Source organism: Cottoperca gobio, chromosome 7 (genome assembly GCF_900634415.1).
Source record: "Cottoperca gobio chromosome 7, fCotGob3.1, whole genome shotgun sequence".
NCBI classification, from domain to species: domain Eukaryota; kingdom Metazoa; phylum Chordata; class Actinopteri; order Perciformes; family Bovichtidae; genus Cottoperca; species Cottoperca gobio.
This window is the reverse complement of record NC_041361.1, coordinates 2073738-2093899: the sequence shown is the minus strand read 5'-3', so window position 1 is coordinate 2093899 and position 20162 is coordinate 2073738. Positions and strand designations below refer to the sequence as shown.

Here is a 20162-nt window from a genome sequence, read left to right as displayed (position 1 = left end):
CGTTTGACTCTTGGTCGGTTTTTTAATGTCTTTTTAAAAAAAAATCTGTATCTTTATTGTACCCACAAATATTATTATTAATTATCTAGTGAAGTAATGATTAGTCATCTATATTATAGTCTCGTGAATCCGTTTGGTATCAAAGGCATTGATACTTTTAACCATTTAACCTAATGTGAACAAACCTCTTCAGCGTGATCATTTAGAAAACAAATAGGGTACAGTTTTTTTTTTGTTATAGTATTTTGTCACATATTTACAGCCCAAAAAGTATCAACATAAATTACATTAATTGTTTTTTCCCCCAAGTTTTCAAAGCAAAGGTAGCCAACTAGATTTTGAACAGACATTTAATTCAATATAGTTATTAACTCTAAGATCCACAAAGAATTACGATTAATTTGCAGAAATATATCACTAGAAACTGAATTTAAATCCTTTATATTTGAATTTGAATTGCTCAACTTTAATAATTGCATTTAAAAAATTAATTTAAATCACATAATTTGAAATTGAATGTATTAGTTTCAAACTAAATTTAAATATTTATTATTAATATTAAACTAAAGTTAATTAATATTAAACTAAACCTACATTTGATTCTCACTGAAAATTCAACTCTCTGTATACTTCCACATCAGTTGTCACAATTCAGATTAATTCAGTTAATGAATATACGCAACAATTTCTTGTTCATGCCACTTTTGCAAGCAGCAGGTTGAGAGTTCAAACGTCTCGTCCCACCGGCCAAAAGACTTTTGGACTCTTGAGCTCCGGAGCTCAACACTATGACATAAACTCTGCTATTAAAAAGGGTTTGACAGATATTTATATATAAGAACACTCATATATCTACCGGTTCTATATTATACTGATGTGGACTATTATTTGATTATATATACTATACAATACAGTTTTATACAATTAATGCAGTTACTTAATACTATAAAAATCCCTACTTCCTGTAGTGTTTGTCTGCCTGCCTGCCTGCCTGCTTGTATGTCTGCCTGTCTGTCTGCATGCCTGCCTGCCTGTATGTCTGCCTGTCTGTCTGCATGCCTGCCTGCCTGTCTGCCTTCCTGCCTTCCTGTCTGCCTGCATGTCTGTCTGCCTGTCTGTCTGTCTGCCTGCCTGTCTGCTTGTTTGTTTGTCTGCCTGCCTGCTTGCCTGCCTTCCAGCCTTCCTGTCTGCCTGTCTGTCTGCCTGTCTGCTTGCCTGCCTGTCTGCTTGCCTGTCTGTCTGCCTGCCTGCCTGTCTGTCTGTCTGCCTGCCTGTCTGTCTACCTGCCTGCCTGTCTGTCTGCCTGCCTGCCTGCCTGCCTGCCTGTCTGTCTGCCTGCCTACCTGCCTGTCTGTCTGCCTGCCTGTCTGCCTGCCTGCCTGCCTGCCTGCCTGTCTGTCTGCCTGCCTGCCTGCCTGTCTGTCTGCCTGCCTGACTGCCTGTCTGCCTGCCTGCCTGCCTGCCTACCTGCCTGTCTGTCTGTCTGCCTGCCTGTCTGCCTGCCTGTCTGTCTACCTGCCTGTCTGTCTGTCTGCCTGCCTGCCTGCCTGCCTGCCTGTCTGTCTGCCTGCCTGCCTGCCTGTCTGTCTGTCTGCCTGCCTGTCTGTCTGTCTGCCTGCCTGTCTGTCTACCTGCCTGCCTGTCTGTCTGCTGCCTGCCTGCCTGTCTGCCTGCCTGCCTGTCTGCCTGTCTGCCTGCCTGCCTGCCTGTCTGCCTGCCTGCCTGCCTGCCTGTCTGTCTGCATGCCTGTCTGCCTGTCTGCCTGTCTGCCTGCCTGCCTCAGTCATGATGAACGTGTTGTTTTCAGGCCCCCCCCCCCTGATGGTTGCTTGTAATTATGAACGTGTTGTTTTCAGCCCCCCCCCTGATGGTTGCTTGTAGAACTACACTAACGTTACTACCCGGCGTGACGTATGTTCCTGTGACGCGCAGAAATTTTAAACTATCGTCCTTCTCAGTGATGGCGGCTTCGTTTGGTTCTCTCCCTGCAAGCTGTAACAACAAATGGTACTACACACGACAACAGATCGACAACAACCCATCTCGGCGAGCTGGACTTGATCCGGACAAGGAGCTGTCCTACAGACAACAGGCGGCCAACCTGCTGCAGGACATGGGACAGCGGCTCAATGTGTATCTTTTGTCGGAGGGACGACTTGCGTCTCAGCTAGCCAACATTAGCTTGTTGGCTAGCGAAGTTTAGCTTTGCGTGAAGCCGGGTTGGCGGAGAGCATGTCCGCTGTTTGTTTTTGTGTTTAGTTCGAGGGTTTTTTGTTTGTTTATATGTTTTCAGTGTGTTTCACGCGGTGGTTTGTGCTTTTACTGCGTCCTCGCGAGCGTTATCCACGAGCGGCGTAGCGGCTAAACCGGGGCCACGAAGGCCTGTGTGGTCAGCGGGCCTTCAGGACGTTAGCATTAGCTTCGCCTCTTGCTGTGAATGTTAGTGTAGAAAGAGTATAGCTATAGTGGAGCAAGGATCTTTAAAAACATTGTGTTTTAGTGTGTTACAGCGTATACATGCTTTATCTTAACAGTCAACGCTTTCATGTGCAAAAAGTACTTCTTACGGCTAACATGTGAAGCTAGCTGTTTCTGTTGCTCTGCCACTGATGTGATATTGAGTTTTAAAAGTCATTAGCTTAATTAAAGATCCTTCAATACATTTAGATCAATGAACCCGGTCTTATACAATATATACAATCAATTAGTGGCTAAATAGTAATAATTATTAAGAAATATTGCAAAGTGCTGGGTGTAGTTATTGATAGTTGTGTGTATACTTTGAACTATCATTGATTTTTAGTATTCATTGTATTTTGAGCTTGTAGTCGCACTGGATTCATCCAAACCTTCTCTGGATTCATCCAAACTTTCTCTTTTTCAACACAACATAATTGTTTATCCTGTACACACGACATCTATTGCACGTGTGTCCGTCCTGGGAGAGGGATCCCTCCTCAGTTGCTCTCCCTGAGGTTTCTTCCATTGTTCCCCCTTTAATTAGTGGGGTTTCTTTTAGGAAGTTTTTCCTTGTGCTATGCGAGGGTCTAAGGACAGACTGTAACCTGTACAGTCTGTAAAGCACACTGAGACAAATGTATACTTTGTGATATTGGGCTATACAAATACATTTGATTTGATTAACTGCATTAGCTGTTTTAGTGTTTGTATCGACCTGCCCAGGGTGTAAATGTAATCGAGCAAATATTTGGTACAACGCATCTATTATCCTTATGTGAGATTAATGTTGTTGTATGGTCCTTGATCAATACATGTTATAGACTAAATGCAGGTGCTGTGATCTGTTAGTACTGTTTTCTTCATTGTCCTTAACTTCCATATCAGGTCCCAACTTACAATTAATACAGCCATTGTGTACATGCATCGATTCTACATGGTTCAGTCATTCACCAGATTTCACAGAAATGTAAGTATTGTGTTTGTTCCTGGAAGTCCCAGATACAGCTCTCATTCTGCAATCAAGCAACTCATGGACTTATTTTTGGTTTATCCTCACCAGGTTATTTCTCCTGCCGCTCTATTCCTCGCTGCAAAGGTTGAGGAGCAGCCCCGAAAGTTGGAACATGTTATCAAGGTGGCCCATGCATGCCTCAATCCTCAGGATCCTTCACCAGATGTACGCAGTGATGTAAGTATTGGGCTGTAGTCAAAATCGCCTGCAATTGTGCTCTGTCTCCCTCTGAGTTTACCTGATCTGCTAGAGATTTCATCTCCACAATACTATATCTTAATGGGAATGTATTATTATTATTATCAGTAGAATTTGTGAATATATTGTTTTATGTATTTATTATTTTGTGTTTGTTCAGAAGCAATGATTTGGCTGTAAATCTTCCTTTGTGGTAGCACTGAATTTAAACCGAGAGAGGATCACCCTTTAAGATAGAATTTGTGACAATCTCAATTTTGTTCTCCTGTAATGCTCTTTTTTTTTTAATAGCGGCTTCTATGCTCTTATATGGAATGTATTTTGGCAATAACTTAACAGCTGTTTGAGGTTTTTCTTCGCTATTCTTGCTTTTCGCATTGCATTTAAACTTGGATACAATAATTTTGTGTGAGGGGTTTTGTTTTGAGCTACCTCAGGTGTTCCTTCTTGATTCATGGGTCAAGAGAGCGAAATACAAAAAAATCCCAGTGTCTGTGTAGTCTTTCTGTCACCCAGGTAATGGGATGTGTAGCAGTTGTAGAACAAAAGCATCTGTACTACTCACTGTGTAGCTTTTATTTGTCTCGCTACTTAAGTGTGAGGCTTCCCCAGCTCTATATGAAAGGTGGGTTTAATGTGTTTGACAACGGATGGAGGCCTCTCAGTGAGTAACGTGCCTGTCCTCTTAACCTCAGGCCTACCTGCAACAAGCCCAAGACCTGGTCATTCTTGAGAGCATAATACTCCAGACCTTGGGTAAGTTGGGATGGAAGAACTGGGTCCTTTTGATTTCCCTCCAGAAACACATGTGATTATAAAAATAGTGCTAACCTGTTTTACTTTTGTCCACAGAAAGCCCATATGCAGTTAGCAGTACAGGAAAGAGCCATTCACGCTTCATATTAGCAGCACTTACACACTGTTGCATTTCAGTGTTTACACATTTGTTGCTATTATGTCCATAACTTTTTTACATTTGCCCCTATTTTTTCTTCTTTTCTACATATATGTAAGCTATTTGTTTGAGGACTGTGACGAATCGCTGCATCGTGAACACTGTTTTTTCTCTTTTTGCTACAGCCGGTTTAATCCTTTGCTATTTTTCAAGTTTGTAGGCAGTTGAAGAAGATAACAGTGGATTTAAATGAATACACCAAATTGTGTTTTTACTTTTTAAAACAAGAGTCAGTGTCATGCAACAAAGCATGAGTTGGGAAATGACTGTAAACATTGTACCGGCATGCCTTTTAAAAATGTTTTTCACATTCATCTGTTGTTTTCGCATCGTCTAGGATGTTAATGGAAGACCCCATGCAAAGTGATATTCCACGTTATTCTTTGCAACACATAGTTTAACAGTACCCATTTTTTGTTTTTCAGGGACTTGAATGAAATCTATGTGGTGCATATGTTAGTTTGACTTCTGCATTTCATTTATCGAGGCTTGTCTCTTTTTGTCCTTTTTTTTTTTAAATTACAGCTTTTGAAATCACCATTGACCATCCACATACTCATGTTGTCAAGTGCACTCAGCTTGTCAGAGGTGAGCATCAACTCTTCAATTTTGCGAAATTCTGTTTGTCTATTCAGCATTATTGTACGTTTGCACATTACATTTTTAATATCGCAGGTTTTAAGTGTGTTTCTTTGTTCTATTGTTGTTCCAGCGAGTAAGGATCTGGCTCAAACATCATACTTTATGGCCACAAACAGGTATATTCACAGTTCACTTTGAAACATTAAGCTTTTGTCATTTTTACTTAACATGAATGGTGCTCCATGTTTTCATATTGTGTTATTGTTTATAATCCTCTAACTCAATATGTCTGTTCTGTCTCCTCTCTCCTCCTGTTTCTGTTTTTTTATTGCCTTCTGGGATGTATCCTGCCACGTAGTCTGCACTTGACCACATTCTGCCTGCAGTATAGTCCGCCGGTTGTGGCCTGCGTTTGCATCCATCTAGCCTGCAAATGGTCCAACTGGGAGATTCCTGTGTCTACAGACGGCAAACACTGGTGGGAGTATGTTGATCCCACAGTTACCCTCGAGCTGCTGGATGGTATGTGCTGTAAATTACCTTGTGTTTCAGTTCATATTCAGTTAAAGTACAAGCAGGAAAAAAACCCTACAAGTCAGTTACATAGTCTGAAGCTTTTTAAACATCTTCAGCTTATCATGTCTTCATAACTTCTTTCAGAGCTCACACACGAGTTCCTGCAGATTCTGGAGAAAACACCCAGCCGGTTGAAACGGATTCGCAACTGGAAGGTAGAGATTTTCTTTTTAATTTCTCCTTTTTGTCCAAAGGAGTACAGCCAAGACATCCTGCATTGTGTGGACGTTTATTGTTGTCTGACTTCACTGTGATTGTCTGATGTCTTTGCTCCCAGGCTGGAGGTACGACACCAAAAGCCAAGCCAAAAGTCCAGGAAGAAGGTGACCAGAGGGACACCATGATGAGCATGATCTCTATGGCCTCATCGGAGAGTACCGTGGCAGGCTTGATGAGCCTCTCGGCTCCACCTTCCGCCTCCTCTTCCTCATCCATCTGTGACAAAGACGGGGTTGAATCTGGCAGCGCTGCGACTTGGAGTGGAAAAGGTCAGCCTGCATCTGAGCTCAACAACGAGGTTCATGCTCCAGCTAAAGTGTCACTGAGTGAATACCGGGCCAAGAACGCAGACGTCCTGGCAGCCCAAAAGAGGAAGCTAGAGAACATGGAGGCCAGCGTGAAGCGGGACTATGCCAACGCTGCCCAGGCTCTCATTGGTCAGCAGCAGAGGAAGGATAAGCAGCAGCATCATCACCAGCAGTCCAGCTCCTCCTCCTCTGACAACCCGTCGCCCATTATTCTGAAAATCCCCCTGGAGAAGGAGAGGCACGAGAGGACCTCTCTCAAAATGCGCTTCCCCCTAGCTGGAGGAGGCAGCGGGCACAGTGGCAGTGCCCGAGGACAGGAACAGGACATCAAAGTCAGAATAAGAGTGCCTGAGAAGCAAAGGGGGAGTTCGGGAGAGGAGGGAAAGACCAGGGACAAGCACAGGGAACGCTCTAACCACCACCATCATCACCACCACCACCACCACCATTCCTCCTCTACTGGTGCCTCACTCTCCTCTTCACACAAACATTCAACTACTTCTAGCGGGGCTGTCGGAGGCAGCAAAAAAATCCCCAGCGACTCTTCTAGAACAAGCTCCTCGTCTTCTTCCACATCACGTAAGAGGACGCACTCCCAAGATCCCACGGCAGGCACTCACCCTGGCTCTAAAGTCAGCAAGTCCTCTAGGAATCCCTACCAGCTACCGTCCCTGTCTTCCTCCTCTGGGCAAACTCTGGGGCACGGCCCTGACATTCTCCCCGCCCTGGGCCTCCCCCACCACCAAGGGAGCTTTCCGCACTCCAAAGGCGACAAAACGGACACGAATGGGCACGGTGCAGCAGGCGGACCCCAGTCGAACGAGTACCAGGACACTTTTGAAATGCTGAACTCACTTCTGAGCGCACAGGGGGTCCAGCCATCCCAACCGTCCATGTTTGACTACAGATCCCAATATGGGGAATACCGGTTCAGTGGTGGCTCCAGAGGGAACAACAGGCCACCGCCCCTCCCTTCAGAACCGCCTCCCCCACTGCCGCCGCTACCCAAATAAGTTCCTGATCTGGAGACGTATTATGTACATTGTACTTGACTTTACATAAAGTATTGTTTTTTTTTTTGTTTTTTTTTACTTGCCCAACATTTTTTTAAAGGCTTCAATGTGACAGCAGTGAAATGTACTGGTGAGAAATGAATTTTTAACCTTTTAGTTTTTTTTTTACACTTCACTTGTGGGGCAATAATAAGAGGCTTGAAAAATGTGAGGAAAAAAAAATACAGAAAAGTGTAGATAATATTTTTTTCCTTTCTGTTTAACTCAAATGAAATGTGATGATGGGACCTGGTATATTTAGTAACACTGTTTGAGGAAGTCATTGTCTTGAAATCATGAGGAAACTAAAAGATTTCCATCACATACCTGTTAGGTCTCCTTACCGATTGTCTTTTTTATAATGTTTTTATAGTATGTTATTTATTAATTGAATGCTTTTTCTTAAAAAGAAAAAAAGAATAGACCCCGATTTTACTTTTTTTTTTTAAGGTTTCCCCCTTTTGTTCTTTTTTTTTGGGCAGAGGGACATTTCTTCATCAAGACTGTACAGGCTAGTTTGAGAGTGCATGTCTCCAAAGCCATCTTTTTAATATATATATTTTTTTTTTCTTCTTTTTTAACCGCCATAACCTAAAAAAAGGTGATTGCCCACACCTGGTGTTTATCTATTTTTTTTTTTTTCCTTCATTATTTGGTAAACTTGTACAAAGACTGTAAAATGTTTAAAACAAACATGAAATATTTTTTACATTTTGTTATGAAAAATTGCAAAAAAAAAGATGTAAATTAAGGAAGCTTGTACTTTTTTTGTTTTTTTTAGATTTTGAGTGTTGCAGTCATTGTTTTAAATGGTTGTAGAATATTCATATATTCAGTGCTCTAATGACTACACTAATGGACACAGTTCATACTAAGGATATACATCTATGGTTTTATCATAAGGGTTTAAAGAGTTTAAACATATCTACGGTATGGTCACAATGAAGGAATTGCAACAAAAAATCCCTCTGGAGAAGAAATGTGAGTTTTTAAATCCTGTCATGTAATTTGTCACTTGGTCATCAGTTTCCTCTTGGGGGGGGGCGAGTCTTTTTTTGGTGATCACAGCTAAAATGCAAAGAAAGAAATAGGCAGAAGATATACAACATTTTAAGTTGTGTTAGTATCTGCAGCGCCCTGAAACTGCCGAATTGGGGAAAAAAAGGTTTCTGCTGGTGCTCACTTTGTGGTGACCATATCGAGCACAATCTACAATAAAAGTATTCACAATACACTATATCAAAGACTAAACAAATGCCATCTGTCTGTCTTTTATGGTCGTCTTTCATTTATGCATTTTCCTTTTGGGGATGATTTCAAATGTCTAAACTCCAGTGTACGCCTGTCAATTCATGCTCGTCTGATTTAATCATGTTAAAGCTGTCTTTTGACTTAAAGTAAAACAGTGGATATTCAGCTCCACATGCCATGATTCATCAAAAAAACTTTGCACGTGTTTTTAGTTGTGTAAATCATACGTGTCAAGCAGGTTATCGACACACCTACATGGTCATGAGCATGAAGTATAATACTCTAATTATTTAAAATGACTGAATATGTGTTCAAAAAATCTAGTGGAGAAGGTGTCACTTCTTGGCAAGAGAATCGGGTATCATCTGTACATTTAATTCATTCTAAGCTTTATGTGGTTTTGATTGTATAGTACTACTGCTCTTTACCTGCTTACTTTTATCAGTTATCAAAATATTCATTTGTTTTAGGCAGTTTACAGTAATGCAGTACAACAAATCATCAGCCATACAATTGTAAAATATGTTTGTGCCCTTGATTATATGGAAAATAAGCTAATGCTCAGGCAGCGGAGATTTTATTGGTTATTCAACTCTTGTAAAAGGGAAACAGTAAATGCACTGAATATTTAACAGTAGGTTTGCCTACAATGCAATTGACAAGGTGTTACATATATAATGGTTAAACTATTTGAATAGAAAATGTCCAATATTTTGCCAATTTCTTTAATTGGTTTATTTGATCTGGACAAATCTTCCAATTTAGATATTAACTTTATGCTTTGAGGAAAGTCATGAAAAAAAGGACGCACATTTAAAAGATAAAACCCATCTGTGAGAAAAATGGAAGACACTCATGCAACCTAACAATGCAAATTCACAGCTTCACGTCTTAGTGTTTTTAGTGACACTCAGGTCTGGAAATGAAACGTTTTTTTTGGATTTGTTTGTTTTGTTTTCAGTTAAAACGTTATACTGTATGTGAACCCTGTTCTTTTTGATATAGTGTGGTTGCTTTATTCTCAATTGAAAAGTCAATAAATATTTTAAGAAAAGGCTGGCTTCATTACATGTTTTTATAAAACTTCACTGTTGCAGTATTGTGGGTGGAAAATTAATAATTTTAATGCCAGTTATAATGGCTGCTCGACTGGCCAATGAAATGCCTTAAGCTTTGGCCAATCAGAGCTCTTAGTGGGCGGGCTCAGCTCGGGTCTGCAGTGGCTGTTGTGGCAGTTAGGAAAAGCGACGTAGTATGCCTCGGAAGCTAAACCCCCTCGGACCGTCGTGAAGAAGGTAAGCCGTTCCAAACAAAAAATGCAAATATGTTCATCTTTTGGCACCAAGCCATGTCGACAATATCGACCAATACAGCCTTTTGTTGCCAGCTGGTCAGCAAAACTATATTTTTAGCCGCATATTTTGAAAAGTAGCGGTTGGCTAGTGTTAGCAACTGCTAATCAAAGATGGCGACGACATAACTGAAAGAGTGCGGAGTGACGCAGTAAAGAGAGGCGGGCTAAAGGTTGGTGTGGTGCCTGGTTAGACTTCTTAAAGACAGAGAAATAATAATAAATTGCATTTATATAGCGCTTTTCAAGACCTCAAAGCCGCTTAAATGTACTTGTGCTAGATTTATATCGCCATTAAAAAATAAATGTTTTTATTCATTACGTTAGTACGTCTTAACTTTTTTTAGTTATTTATAACCGTTATGTTTGGCAATATTTTATTTGAACTTGTAACAAGTTAACTAACGTTCATTATTGTCCTGACCTGCCACCGTCTTCTTTAACGTTCTGTAATATTAACAATAACGTTAATAAATGATTGTATCCAATAAGTGTTTTCATATAGTTCTCTTTGCATTCTGCGGTTATAAATCAGTTCACTTTTAACATCTCACCGTTGGCCCCAATTCGTGATTAACGGGCAAACGTCACGTGGATCTCTAAAATATGGCAGATTGTTTTGCAGTAAGTAACGTAGTTAGTGGACCCCTAACCCTTATATCATATTATATTATATTACTATTTTAATCATTTTATCTATATAATGCGAGAAATGTAATGTTTTGTCTGACCAAACTCAAATAATTGCATCCATTAATATCATAAATAAAACTTAAGGCTAACAGTCCTCACATTTGAGAACCTGAAAATAGGAATGGTTGGCAGCTTTGCTTAAAAAGTCTGTGAAACGATTAATTGATTTTTAAAATAGTTAATAATTAAATGTTATGTTAATCAGCTGCGCATTAGTTAGCTCAGCTCTAGCCTCCATATTTCGTATCTTGATTAACTTTTTGTCTATATGTCAGAAAACGACAAAAGAGCCGGTAATATTTTAAAAAGTCAGACCGATATTACAACATCCATTTACGGTTCTACAAGACACAGAAAAACAGCAAATCCTCACATTTGAGAAGCCAGAATAAGATTCAATCGATTTATCAATTATCGGAGTAATTGTTTCAACTAATTATGTTTGCAGACTTGCAATGAACAGGATACGAATCCACGTTTTGCCTTCGAGTCGGAACCGGGTGACCCAGACACCTCGTCCTCAGGAGCCCCAGGCCTGCTCCTTCACCCAGCGACCATGCTCTCAGCCACGCCTAGACGGCTTGGAGTTCTGCATCAAACACATCCTGGAGGATAAGAACGCTCCGTACAAGCAGTGCAGCTACGTCTCTGCCAAGAATGGCAAGCGCTGCCCCAATGCTGCACCAAAAGTCGAGAGGAAAGATGGGTGTGTGGAAAGTCAAATTTTCATCTGCTTTAAAAAAAAGTTAGAAACCAGTTAGACCATCACCTTTATTATTAACTGTAAGTTCAGTATGGAAGACACAAAACATTAGACGCGTAATAACAAACCCAAGCAGCTTTTATGAACTCTCTTCTCCACTGACTGTTTGTCCTTTTTAGAGTGACGTTCTGCGCAGAGCATGCTCGCAGGAATGCCATGGCTCTCCGAGCTCAGATGAGAAAGGCGTCTTCCGGTCCATCCCCAGAGTCACTGCTGTCTCAGCTTAGTGGATACAACCGTGCAGAGACGCATAACGCTGATGGAGGCCGCTCTGAAGCTAGCCGTATTCTAGGTAAATACACTTGTTCAGACTGGGAGATGCGTTTCAACGTTACACACAGGTTTATCTCCTGTGCATAGACTTTTTTTTACTTGTATTATGTAGAGATGCACCAATCAATCACACAACTGACCGATTGTCAGCTCATTCGCCGTGATCAGCCGATCAGTCTCATATTTCCAAATGCATGATGGTTTTATGTAGCGCAACTTGGTGTGGTGAAGTTTGAGAAAATGTAAATCGTTAACAGTCAATGTTTTATTATGAACAAACGATTGAATTTCAATTTTCCACAAAATAATTTTTTTTTTTTTTATCTGAATCGGCCAAGAAAATGGCAATCTGTGTATATCTAGTATTATGGTGATGTGATTTCTCTTGCATGTATGAATATGATTTTAATGTTTAACTTCACATTCTCTGGACAGACGAGGACAGTCTGAGTGAGGAGGAGCAGGGTCCCTTGGTACTAGACCAGACATGGAGAGGAGACCCTGACAGTGAGGCCGACAGTGTTGACAGTGATCACGAGGATCCTCTGAAGTAAGCTAAATGATTTGACCATCTCTAAAGTGTTTAATCTAAACTCGCAGTTGTCTTATTTCATGCTTTTCATATTTTTCATTTAACAGGATTTAAATCGTAGTTTTCACTTCTAATTGCCATTTTAGTTTTGACATCACTTACAAAGTATTAATGCGCCCACAAAATCACTAACTCGTGGTACAAAACCACTCGGGCACATCCTTGATACAGTCGAGCATCTTGCAACTTCACAATAAGTAGCTTTATGTTGAGAAACAATTATGATTATTATGGATTTAGATTGTTGTGTGAATCCTACTTTTTGCATGTGTCGGACAAAATGTTGGTGACATCTTTATGTAAACAAACGGGCGATATTGAGGTCATAACTATATTTTGTACGATATGTCATAACGCAATCACTGGGACAGCCCTAACGACAACAAGCTATAGTACATGCTGTATACACGTGTGTATATTTTAAAATACCTTAATTTGGCTATAGTTCAAAATTGTGTAGTGAGACTTGATGGAGCTTGTTTGAAGAGTTGAGTAGAACTGTGACATGAATTTCTTTTTCCATGTGATTTTTTTAAAATGGATTTTTCTTGTCTATTCGCAGACATGCAGGGGTGTACACAGCAGAGGAGGTGGCGCTTATCACTCGAGAAAAACTCATCAGGCTCCAGTCCCTCTACATCGACCAGTTCAAACGCCTGCAGCACCTGCTTAAGGAGAAAAAGCGCAGATACCTGCACAACCGCAAAGTGGAGCATGAAACTCTAGGTGAATATACCAACAATGGGTTACTAACTTCACTTATTGCTTTGTTTACGTACCTGTTTAACAGTTAATTGGAGGAAGTTATCCCACATCCTTTCATGTTTATGGCCTCACAGACCTTTAGCATTTTCTGTATTTTTTTTTTGTTGCTCTCAGGGAGCAGTCTGCTGACGGGGCCTGAAGGTCTGTCCATGAAGGAGAGGGAGAACCTGAAGAAGCTCAAAGCTCTGCGCCGATACCGTCGTCGGTACGGTGTAGAAGCCCTGCTGCACCGGCAGCTTAGGGAGAGAAGGCAGGCTGTGACAGAAGGAGCTCTTCAGGTGTGTTTAATCGTTTAAGACTTAAACCTAATATTAAAGAGTCAGTTTACCAAACCACAAAAATCCGTCTCCAAAACATCTGTGGCAATCCTGGTGCGCATGTGTCAAGGGAAATATGCTTGAGGTTTTAAACTCCAGAGCAGTTTGTCTTTCCAGAAACAATTTTTCAGATGATCCAAAGACGTTTTGTTGAGCGGTGACTTACAGTTGACATTACTTCTGAAGAAATATAGGAGTCTCTACGAAAACTATAACAGCACAGGGCTCAGCAGTTGGGTTAATCATTGGACAGTTTTTTCGGCATTGTTAATTTACAGGTGTGGTGGGAACACAGGCCAACGTGTTACGTTTGACTTATGTCTTTTTTACTGGTACTGTAACTTAAGAATAAATTGATTTATAATACTTTGTTTTTAGGGTTGTATCAAATAGCATATGTCATTTTTGGCATAAAAAGAATAAGAATAGGCTCTATATTCTCATTCAGTGTTGCATGACTGGTCTGGAGATGCAACGGATAGTAAATCTGATGAAATGAAAATCATGTTGAAGTTTTGCAGATACTATAAAAGTGAAGTTCTGATTTCATCCGGGGCTTTGTCTACTGTTGCCCTCTGCATTTACCATACTCACTAAAACACTCTTTGGAGAGAAGTGATATTGTAGACTTTTAATGCGACAGTTTTAACTCGCAGTTCCAATGCTGTAAGGTCGCTGCTGCTGCACAGAGCCAAAACATGCAGGATGTTGAGTGTAAAGGGATGTTCCTAAGGTTAGTGACTAGGGGAGATAATGCATACTTTTGGGTTTGAGATTATGCTCAACATATTTGAGTGCAGCAGAATGGAATTTCACCTCACTTTTATAGGCATCTTACTGACAATTTGTGGCATTCAGGAATGATAATGTTATAAAGGATGATTATAGTTTATAAAGGAAATACTGTCAGGGTTCTGTATTGACGTTATCTAACACTTCTTTCCTCTGTTATAGACGCATGCACGAACCGCGCATGAGAAGTGCATTTCCTTTGTGGAGGGATCCCGATGTACCAACCCCTGCCTGCCCATGACCCGGCACTGTGTCTCACGTATCCTCAATTATATTTTGAGTTTGTGCTTCTGTTTATATATAAGAAACCGCAGATGTGCTTTGTGTTTTCCTGTATTAATCGAATAAGAATATCTACATTTAAACATCTCTTAAATACTAACCAAGTTTCTTGAGCCATCTTCGGCCCCGATCAAGACCAGTCGCTTGCAGTAGCTGCTGGTTTCAAAGGGCGCCTACATGAACTCCTTCCTGTGGTCTGTTGATTTCTCCCAGAGAAACAAAGGAGCTAATCATTTCAGTTGGAAGGAACACAATCCAGTCCCAGCCTGCTTTTAATTTCAACCCCAAACCATTGAGGGTAGTTTCATGCTTTTCATATTTTTCATTTAACAGGATTTAAATCGTAGTTTTCACTTCTAATTGCCATTTTAGTTTTCACATCACTTACAAAGTCACTTACAAAGCCCGAGTGGAACAAAACCACTCGGGCACATCCTTAATACAGTCGAGCATCTTCACAATAAGTAGCTTTATGTTGAGAAACAATTATGACACGATTACTTTTATAGGAATAATTGTACATGCAGTAACACTAATTATATTTGTGAGGCTTAAGTTTTCCATTAATCAGAATGCCCCCAGGTCAGATTCTGTTTTTGGTTTCACTTTATAAGATGGGGGGGGGGGCAGTTTTCTTTATCTGTTTGAGTCTTGTGGTCACTTTTTGTGTTTGTGTGGACATATTGTGTCAGTGTCCTTGACAACCAGACACTCAGACATCTTCCAGGACAGCAATCAAGTACTATTCAAAATGTGTCCAGGCCTGAAAGATGTCCCATGTGAACGCACTGTCCACATGGGACATTCTGACGATCCTCGCTGCCCGCTTCACCTCACCCTGCCTCCGCCCATGTACCAGCCTGAGCAGGAACCTCCACCACAGGAGCAGATCACTACTTCAAGCAGAGACATGTATCTGAGTGCTGCAGAGCTTCAGCCCACAGAGAGCCTTCCCCTAGAGTTCAGTGATGTACGTAGAAGTGATGTTCCCCTACCACTGTTCTACAATGCCTATACATTGTATTAAAAATGTCATGTTCTACACTTCTCAATGGATATGACTCCTGTCGTTTTAGGGTGCTTTCACAACTACTGTAGCATTTTAGATGCGGTTCAAGCAAACAAATCTCCCCCTTTTGTAGCAGTAAGATAACATTAATTAATGGGTACGTTTTTCTGATGTCATCATGTAAAGCTGAAAGAGAAGTGTTCCTTCCCCCGAGGGGGGGGGGGGGGGGGGGGGGGGATTACATCTTGAGACTACTATTGAATTTACTATTATTCAAATGATTGTAAATTGTCAAGAGTGATATACTATAATCTGTATACGTATGCAATATCCTTCAGTAATCGGGTCACAAAAATTGTCCATTGACTTTCAGTCAATTTGACGTCACCTCTTGGTTCGGTTGTTCAGTCCGTGTGAACACCAGAAATATAAAATGCAGAAATCTATCTTTTTTTTGCTTGATCCGGAACAAATGAACCAAACTACAGATGTGAAAGCACCCGTGAAATAATATGACTGGAATCTTTAGAAGAAGCAGAAGTTGTGTTTTCAAGTAGTGACTATTCTTAAGCTCTTAACAAGCCCCCTGGGGGGCTGCTGCTGCGGCATTTAGTCGTGATGTTGTGACTCCAATAAATGCCAAGCTTGTAATTGATCAAAAGATTGAGATTTATTACAGATCTTTGCAGCGCACTATTGGCTGTTTCAGTATTGTGCAATGTTCTATGAAAAGTATAAACGCGAAATTGAGCATCAAAAAACTGGATGCTTCTCTCGCATACAAAGCAGCGTCACCTGAAGCTGGTTGCAATACCACATCTACAATAATTACCCCAAAACAATGACTGCACGGCGGTCAGAGGTGTAAACCTAAATAAAACTATTTTACATACAACTTAAAATGGCTCCTACAAGTTTTATGTTGAGATTTAGATGTCATCCTGTTGTACAGGACCTGGATGTGGAAGGGGACGGTATGCAGGGTCCTCCCTCCCCCCTACAGTTTGACACGGCCCTCGCCCTGGAGGACCAGACCATCAGAGCCATCGCTGAGGCCCCGATGGACATCCTGACTGGAGAAGACCCAGACCAGGTCGACCTGGACGCCTCGGGACACGAGTTCTCAGAGAGAGATGTGGATGCCATCATGCATGACCAGGTTAACTCTCAATCAGGGGCATCTTGAACTTTCTTTTGAGTGATGGACTCCTATACATTGTGCGATAACGACAGTCCTACAATGTTATTGTATGTAATGGTTGGGTCGAATAAAATCTTGGTCACAATCTGTGTCGATACAATATCAATTTTAAGGCGTGTCAGTGTGTGGGATGGTTGTCTTGTGGATTGTAGGGATCTCTCCATCGGCCTGTATGAAGTTGACGAATGATTTCTGCAAACACAATGTTCATATCACACCTGACTATTGTTTAGGAACCTTTCCTTTAATAACGTATCTCTGCATCACTAATGTTTTGGAATTGTAGCAAAAAAACTCATAAAAGGTCAAGCTGGTCATTACCCTGGTAAAAGAGGGAAATATTCTTTGCTCAGGGGTTTCAGGCACTGACCATGAAGTGCAGATGTTGCAGTTCATGGTCACACTGCGAATGACATTCAACCAAATGGCCTCAAACACTTGTATGTACATATAAATACATTTGCGAGTGAGACACACAAACAGAAAAAATACAACAAACAGAAGGAAAATAAAATGAACGAGTGGTAAGAAAAACACCAAAAATAAAAGTTACAAATATATTACTAAATGATATATAATATGGGGTTTAATATAGGTTAAAAACGACAGCATAACATTTCTTTAATCCATAGTTAAAAGTGATACAGCAAAAACTTTCAGAAAATTAGCAAAAGAAAATGCTAATCGCTGTTAGAAAAGTAGAAAACATGATGTAAATATGCAATTTCTTTGTGCATATTTAAAATGCAAGTAGATGGAAATGCACCTTCTGTCTTCAAAACACTGAACCCGTGGACTTATGTTTTCATTGATGAACAAAATATTTCACCATGTTTCTCACAATCAGCCCAAAACATCACAGTAGGAACAAAAATTGAAGCAAGATGTTGCAAAAACAAGTCAATAAAGAAAGCAAGCATTAGTTTTGTGTCTCCACATTCTTGTACTGTCTGAAAATGACAGCTTTTTTTTGTTAGTTGCTAAAAACAACAACCCTAACTTCCTGTTCTTCCACCTAGGAGGTGATGGCGTGTGGAGGAGGTGGAGAAGATGACCCCGCTGATTATTCACTCCAAGACTTCGACTCCGCTGCAGTTGATGCTCCCAGATGAACAACCTCTGCAGCATCTTTACAAAGAGCATGTTTCACTACTGAAAAGACTGATGTTGAGGTCAGAAGAACATTTCCAATACACAGTTAGACATTTATTGGTTGTACTTCCGTCTGGGTGTATTTATTTAGATTTTGTTCTGGGTTAAATTGCCCTAAAATTGTGTCCAATCAGTTGTTCTGTTTGAATAAAAAAAGGAAACTCGTTGACTTTATGAAACATTTCTTGAACTTGATAGAAAATGTATACCCATAAAACTATTTTCCATAATAAAACTGTTAAAAACAACAACAATCTAGAAGCATAAAATAATTTAAAATGAGTTTAAATGCCCTTAAAATCAGTTAGTCTGACATTCACCTTTCATCCTTAAACAATTTAATGATACATTTGTTGAACCTAATGATTTCCAGATAGTATTTAAAGTGTGCACAGAATATTTGAAGGAACTAAAAACCCACATATATATATATATATATATATATATATATATATATATATATATATATGCAGCTTTTCAAAAGTATATGTTGAAGTTATGTTTGGCAGCATGGGGACAGCCTCTGAAAATAAATTGGGGCGGGTAATGCAATTTCATGCAATGACATCACTTTTCCTCAACCCAAAACAGTAAACGCCGAGGCAGAGAGAAGAAAGCGGCTGCTGCTGCAGGGGGGAGGAAGCTGCACAAATGAGCACAAGATAGATATATTCTAAAGGAAAAACTAGTATTTCCATTATTTAGCTGACCATGGAGAGACCGAGTCGTCTTCGGCAGTCTCCAACCACATGAGGTGAGTTTTAAAACACAGAAAATGTCGTTTCATGTTCGCCTGGTCGAGAGGTTTTGCTGGAATACCGACAGAGGCTTTTTGGCATCCTTTCCATTGATTTAACAGCACCGGGGAAGTGAAGGTCTGAACGGATGTGAGGCTAAATGTGTGGCTTTCTTTCTTTAACGTGAAACGCCCCGGTGTTTTACAACGTTTGTGTCTGTTTCTGGGAGAGACGCAAGGGCGTAACAGCATTACCCGTGTCGGAGAGGACTCATCGGCGCAGGGTTTTGGGTTTTTCTATGGACGGGCCTGTTCCAGGGGAGGGGGGGGGGGGGGATTACATTTTTCTGCCTAAGTATGTTTGTGTTTAACTGCATGAACATGATGTCTAATAAACAGCCATGTCGCAGTTTTAATCTCGTTTTAAGGGGTGAAACCAGAAAGCGGAACATGGAAAAGCGGCTGGCATCTGAGTCCTAACGGTGCAGTTTTCTCTCTCTCTCAATGATACAAAAGCATTTTTATGATGGAAATATAACACAGGGTGTCAAACATCCTGGCTGTGACTGGAGACAGTGATGCTATACAACCATCAGGCTTAAATCAGCCGATAATGGATGAATTAAGGTGTGAATATGTCTGCAGCAGGGATGTAGTGGAGGATAAACCCCCCCTGGCTCATGTAATGGGAAGTTAGGATCATTTTAAAGCGGGATAAAACACATTGTCAGGTTTTTGTTACCAGCTGATTTTAAAGTCCTCCTCCACTCAAAGAAATGTGCTTATTTGTGCGTCCCATTGACGTTTGAGCTCCACTGTGCACAATGATGTATGTGCACAGTTTGAGTTTAAGACATGAGCAAGATTTTGTGACATCTCAACTAGTTTGTAAATTGATCGTGATCTAATTTGCAACTTTCAGCACAGAATACAGCTTTTAGTTTGGTATATTAACATATACAGCAGAGTATGTTTATCTTAAGACATGTCTGCAGGGGATCTGCATGATTAGATTATTACAGATATATATCTGTTGGTATACATGTTGGCAGACATTACATATATACAACAGAGATTATTAACAGGTTAATCTTCACACTGTAAAATGTTCCACTCTGTTATCAGATTTTTTTAACTCACAAATATTAATAACAACCTCAAAAGTCCAGTATCGGTACCTGTAAGTTTAAATAGTATCCGGGAGCAAGCAGACAACACAAAAAGAGAGGAAGTGAAAATAGTCATTAGACAGATTTTAACTGAATTTTCAGCAAATTTGGCAAAAGAAAATGCAAATAATGCACATTTCAATCCACCAGGACTCAATAGCGCCGGTCAAATCGTAAAAATCGCATTAAAGTTCGCATTTATATTTGTTTCATGCAATAATTTAAGGGAACGTTACAGTCTCCTCATCTGTCGACACAGATCTTATGTTTACGTTTGCTTCCATTTTTAGTGTTTTCAAAGGACGTTTAAGTCGCATGCTTCATGTACGTCACGATTAATTAGAATAACTTCTACTTGTTGTTTTCCACTCAGATTGAAAATGTGTTTTAAAACATGTGGATGGAGTCTGGTGTTAGTACCACCAGACTAATACAGGGTAATAACTATTTCCAT

The 20162-nt window shown here is 40.4% G+C and overlaps 3 protein-coding genes and 1 non-coding gene across 5 annotated transcripts in view; all 4 read left to right on the top strand.

Moving 5' to 3' along the window:
- Nucleotides 1-1941: 1941 nt before the first annotated feature.
- Nucleotides 1942-9667, top strand: ccnt1 (cyclin T1). 2 transcript variants are annotated; one of them, XM_029435715.1, is made up of 9 exons: nucleotides 1942-2133; nucleotides 3346-3427; nucleotides 3521-3649; nucleotides 4366-4426; nucleotides 5151-5213; nucleotides 5338-5383; nucleotides 5566-5729; nucleotides 5868-5938; nucleotides 6061-9667. In XM_029435715.1, exons 1-9 carry the CDS (start codon nucleotides 1961-1963, stop codon nucleotides 7321-7323), a joined length of 2052 nt encoding a protein of 683 aa, XP_029291575.1. In that variant the 5' UTR covers nucleotides 1942-1960; the 3' UTR covers nucleotides 7324-9667. The 2 variants fall into 2 exon arrangements, with proteins under 2 accessions (XP_029291575.1, XP_029291574.1); XM_029435714.1 differs by having other exon boundaries at nucleotides 5329-5383.
- A 122-nt stretch (nucleotides 9668-9789) lies between these two features.
- Nucleotides 9790-17973, top strand: kansl2 (KAT8 regulatory NSL complex subunit 2). Its single transcript, XM_029435716.1, has 10 exons — nucleotides 9790-9908; nucleotides 11106-11363; nucleotides 11540-11712; nucleotides 12129-12243; nucleotides 12848-13011; nucleotides 13165-13328; nucleotides 14322-14418; nucleotides 15158-15411; nucleotides 16403-16609; nucleotides 17671-17973. Exons 2-10 carry the CDS (start codon nucleotides 11113-11115, stop codon nucleotides 17761-17763), a joined length of 1518 nt encoding a protein of 505 aa, XP_029291576.1. The 5' UTR covers nucleotides 9790-9908; nucleotides 11106-11112; the 3' UTR covers nucleotides 17764-17973.
- LOC115011475 (small nucleolar RNA SNORA2/SNORA34 family) lies at nucleotides 14562-14695 on the top strand. Its single transcript, XR_003832593.1, has one exon. It is a non-coding gene; the product is annotated as a small nucleolar RNA SNORA2/SNORA34 family (small nucleolar RNA).
- A 425-nt stretch (nucleotides 17974-18398) lies between the features above and the next one.
- LOC115010857 (NCK-associated protein 5-like) overlaps nucleotides 18399-20162 on the top strand; it is a 32720-nt gene continuing 30956 nt past the window's right edge. Inside the window, 1 exon segment of the mRNA XM_029435713.1 lies at nucleotides 18399-18557. The gene's annotated coding sequence lies outside the window, so the exon portion shown is untranslated.

What these genes read in the sequence shown, in the direction of transcription:
- ccnt1 (XM_029435714.1), top strand. Translation starts at nt 1,961, where the DNA reads ATGGCGGCTTCGTTTGGTTCTCTCCCTGCAAGCTGTAACAACAAATGG. An exon ending in TACTTTATGGCCACAAACAG is followed by an intron (nt 5,384 to 5,565) that starts GTATATTCACAG and finishes CCTGCCACGTAG; the next exon opens with TCTGCACTTGACCACATTCT. An exon ending in AACGGATTCGCAACTGGAAG is followed by an intron (nt 5,939 to 6,060) that starts GTAGAGATTTTC and finishes CTTTGCTCCCAG; the next exon opens with GCTGGAGGTACGACACCAAA.
- kansl2 (XM_029435716.1), top strand. Translation starts at nt 11,113, where the DNA reads ATGAACAGGATACGAATCCACGTTTTGCCTTCGAGTCGGAACCGGGTG. An exon ending in GACCCGGCACTGTGTCTCAC is followed by an intron (nt 14,419 to 15,157) that starts GTATCCTCAATT and finishes CCAGACACTCAG; the next exon opens with ACATCTTCCAGGACAGCAAT. An exon ending in TTCCCCTAGAGTTCAGTGAT is followed by an intron (nt 15,412 to 16,402) that starts GTACGTAGAAGT and finishes CCTGTTGTACAG; the next exon opens with GACCTGGATGTGGAAGGGGA.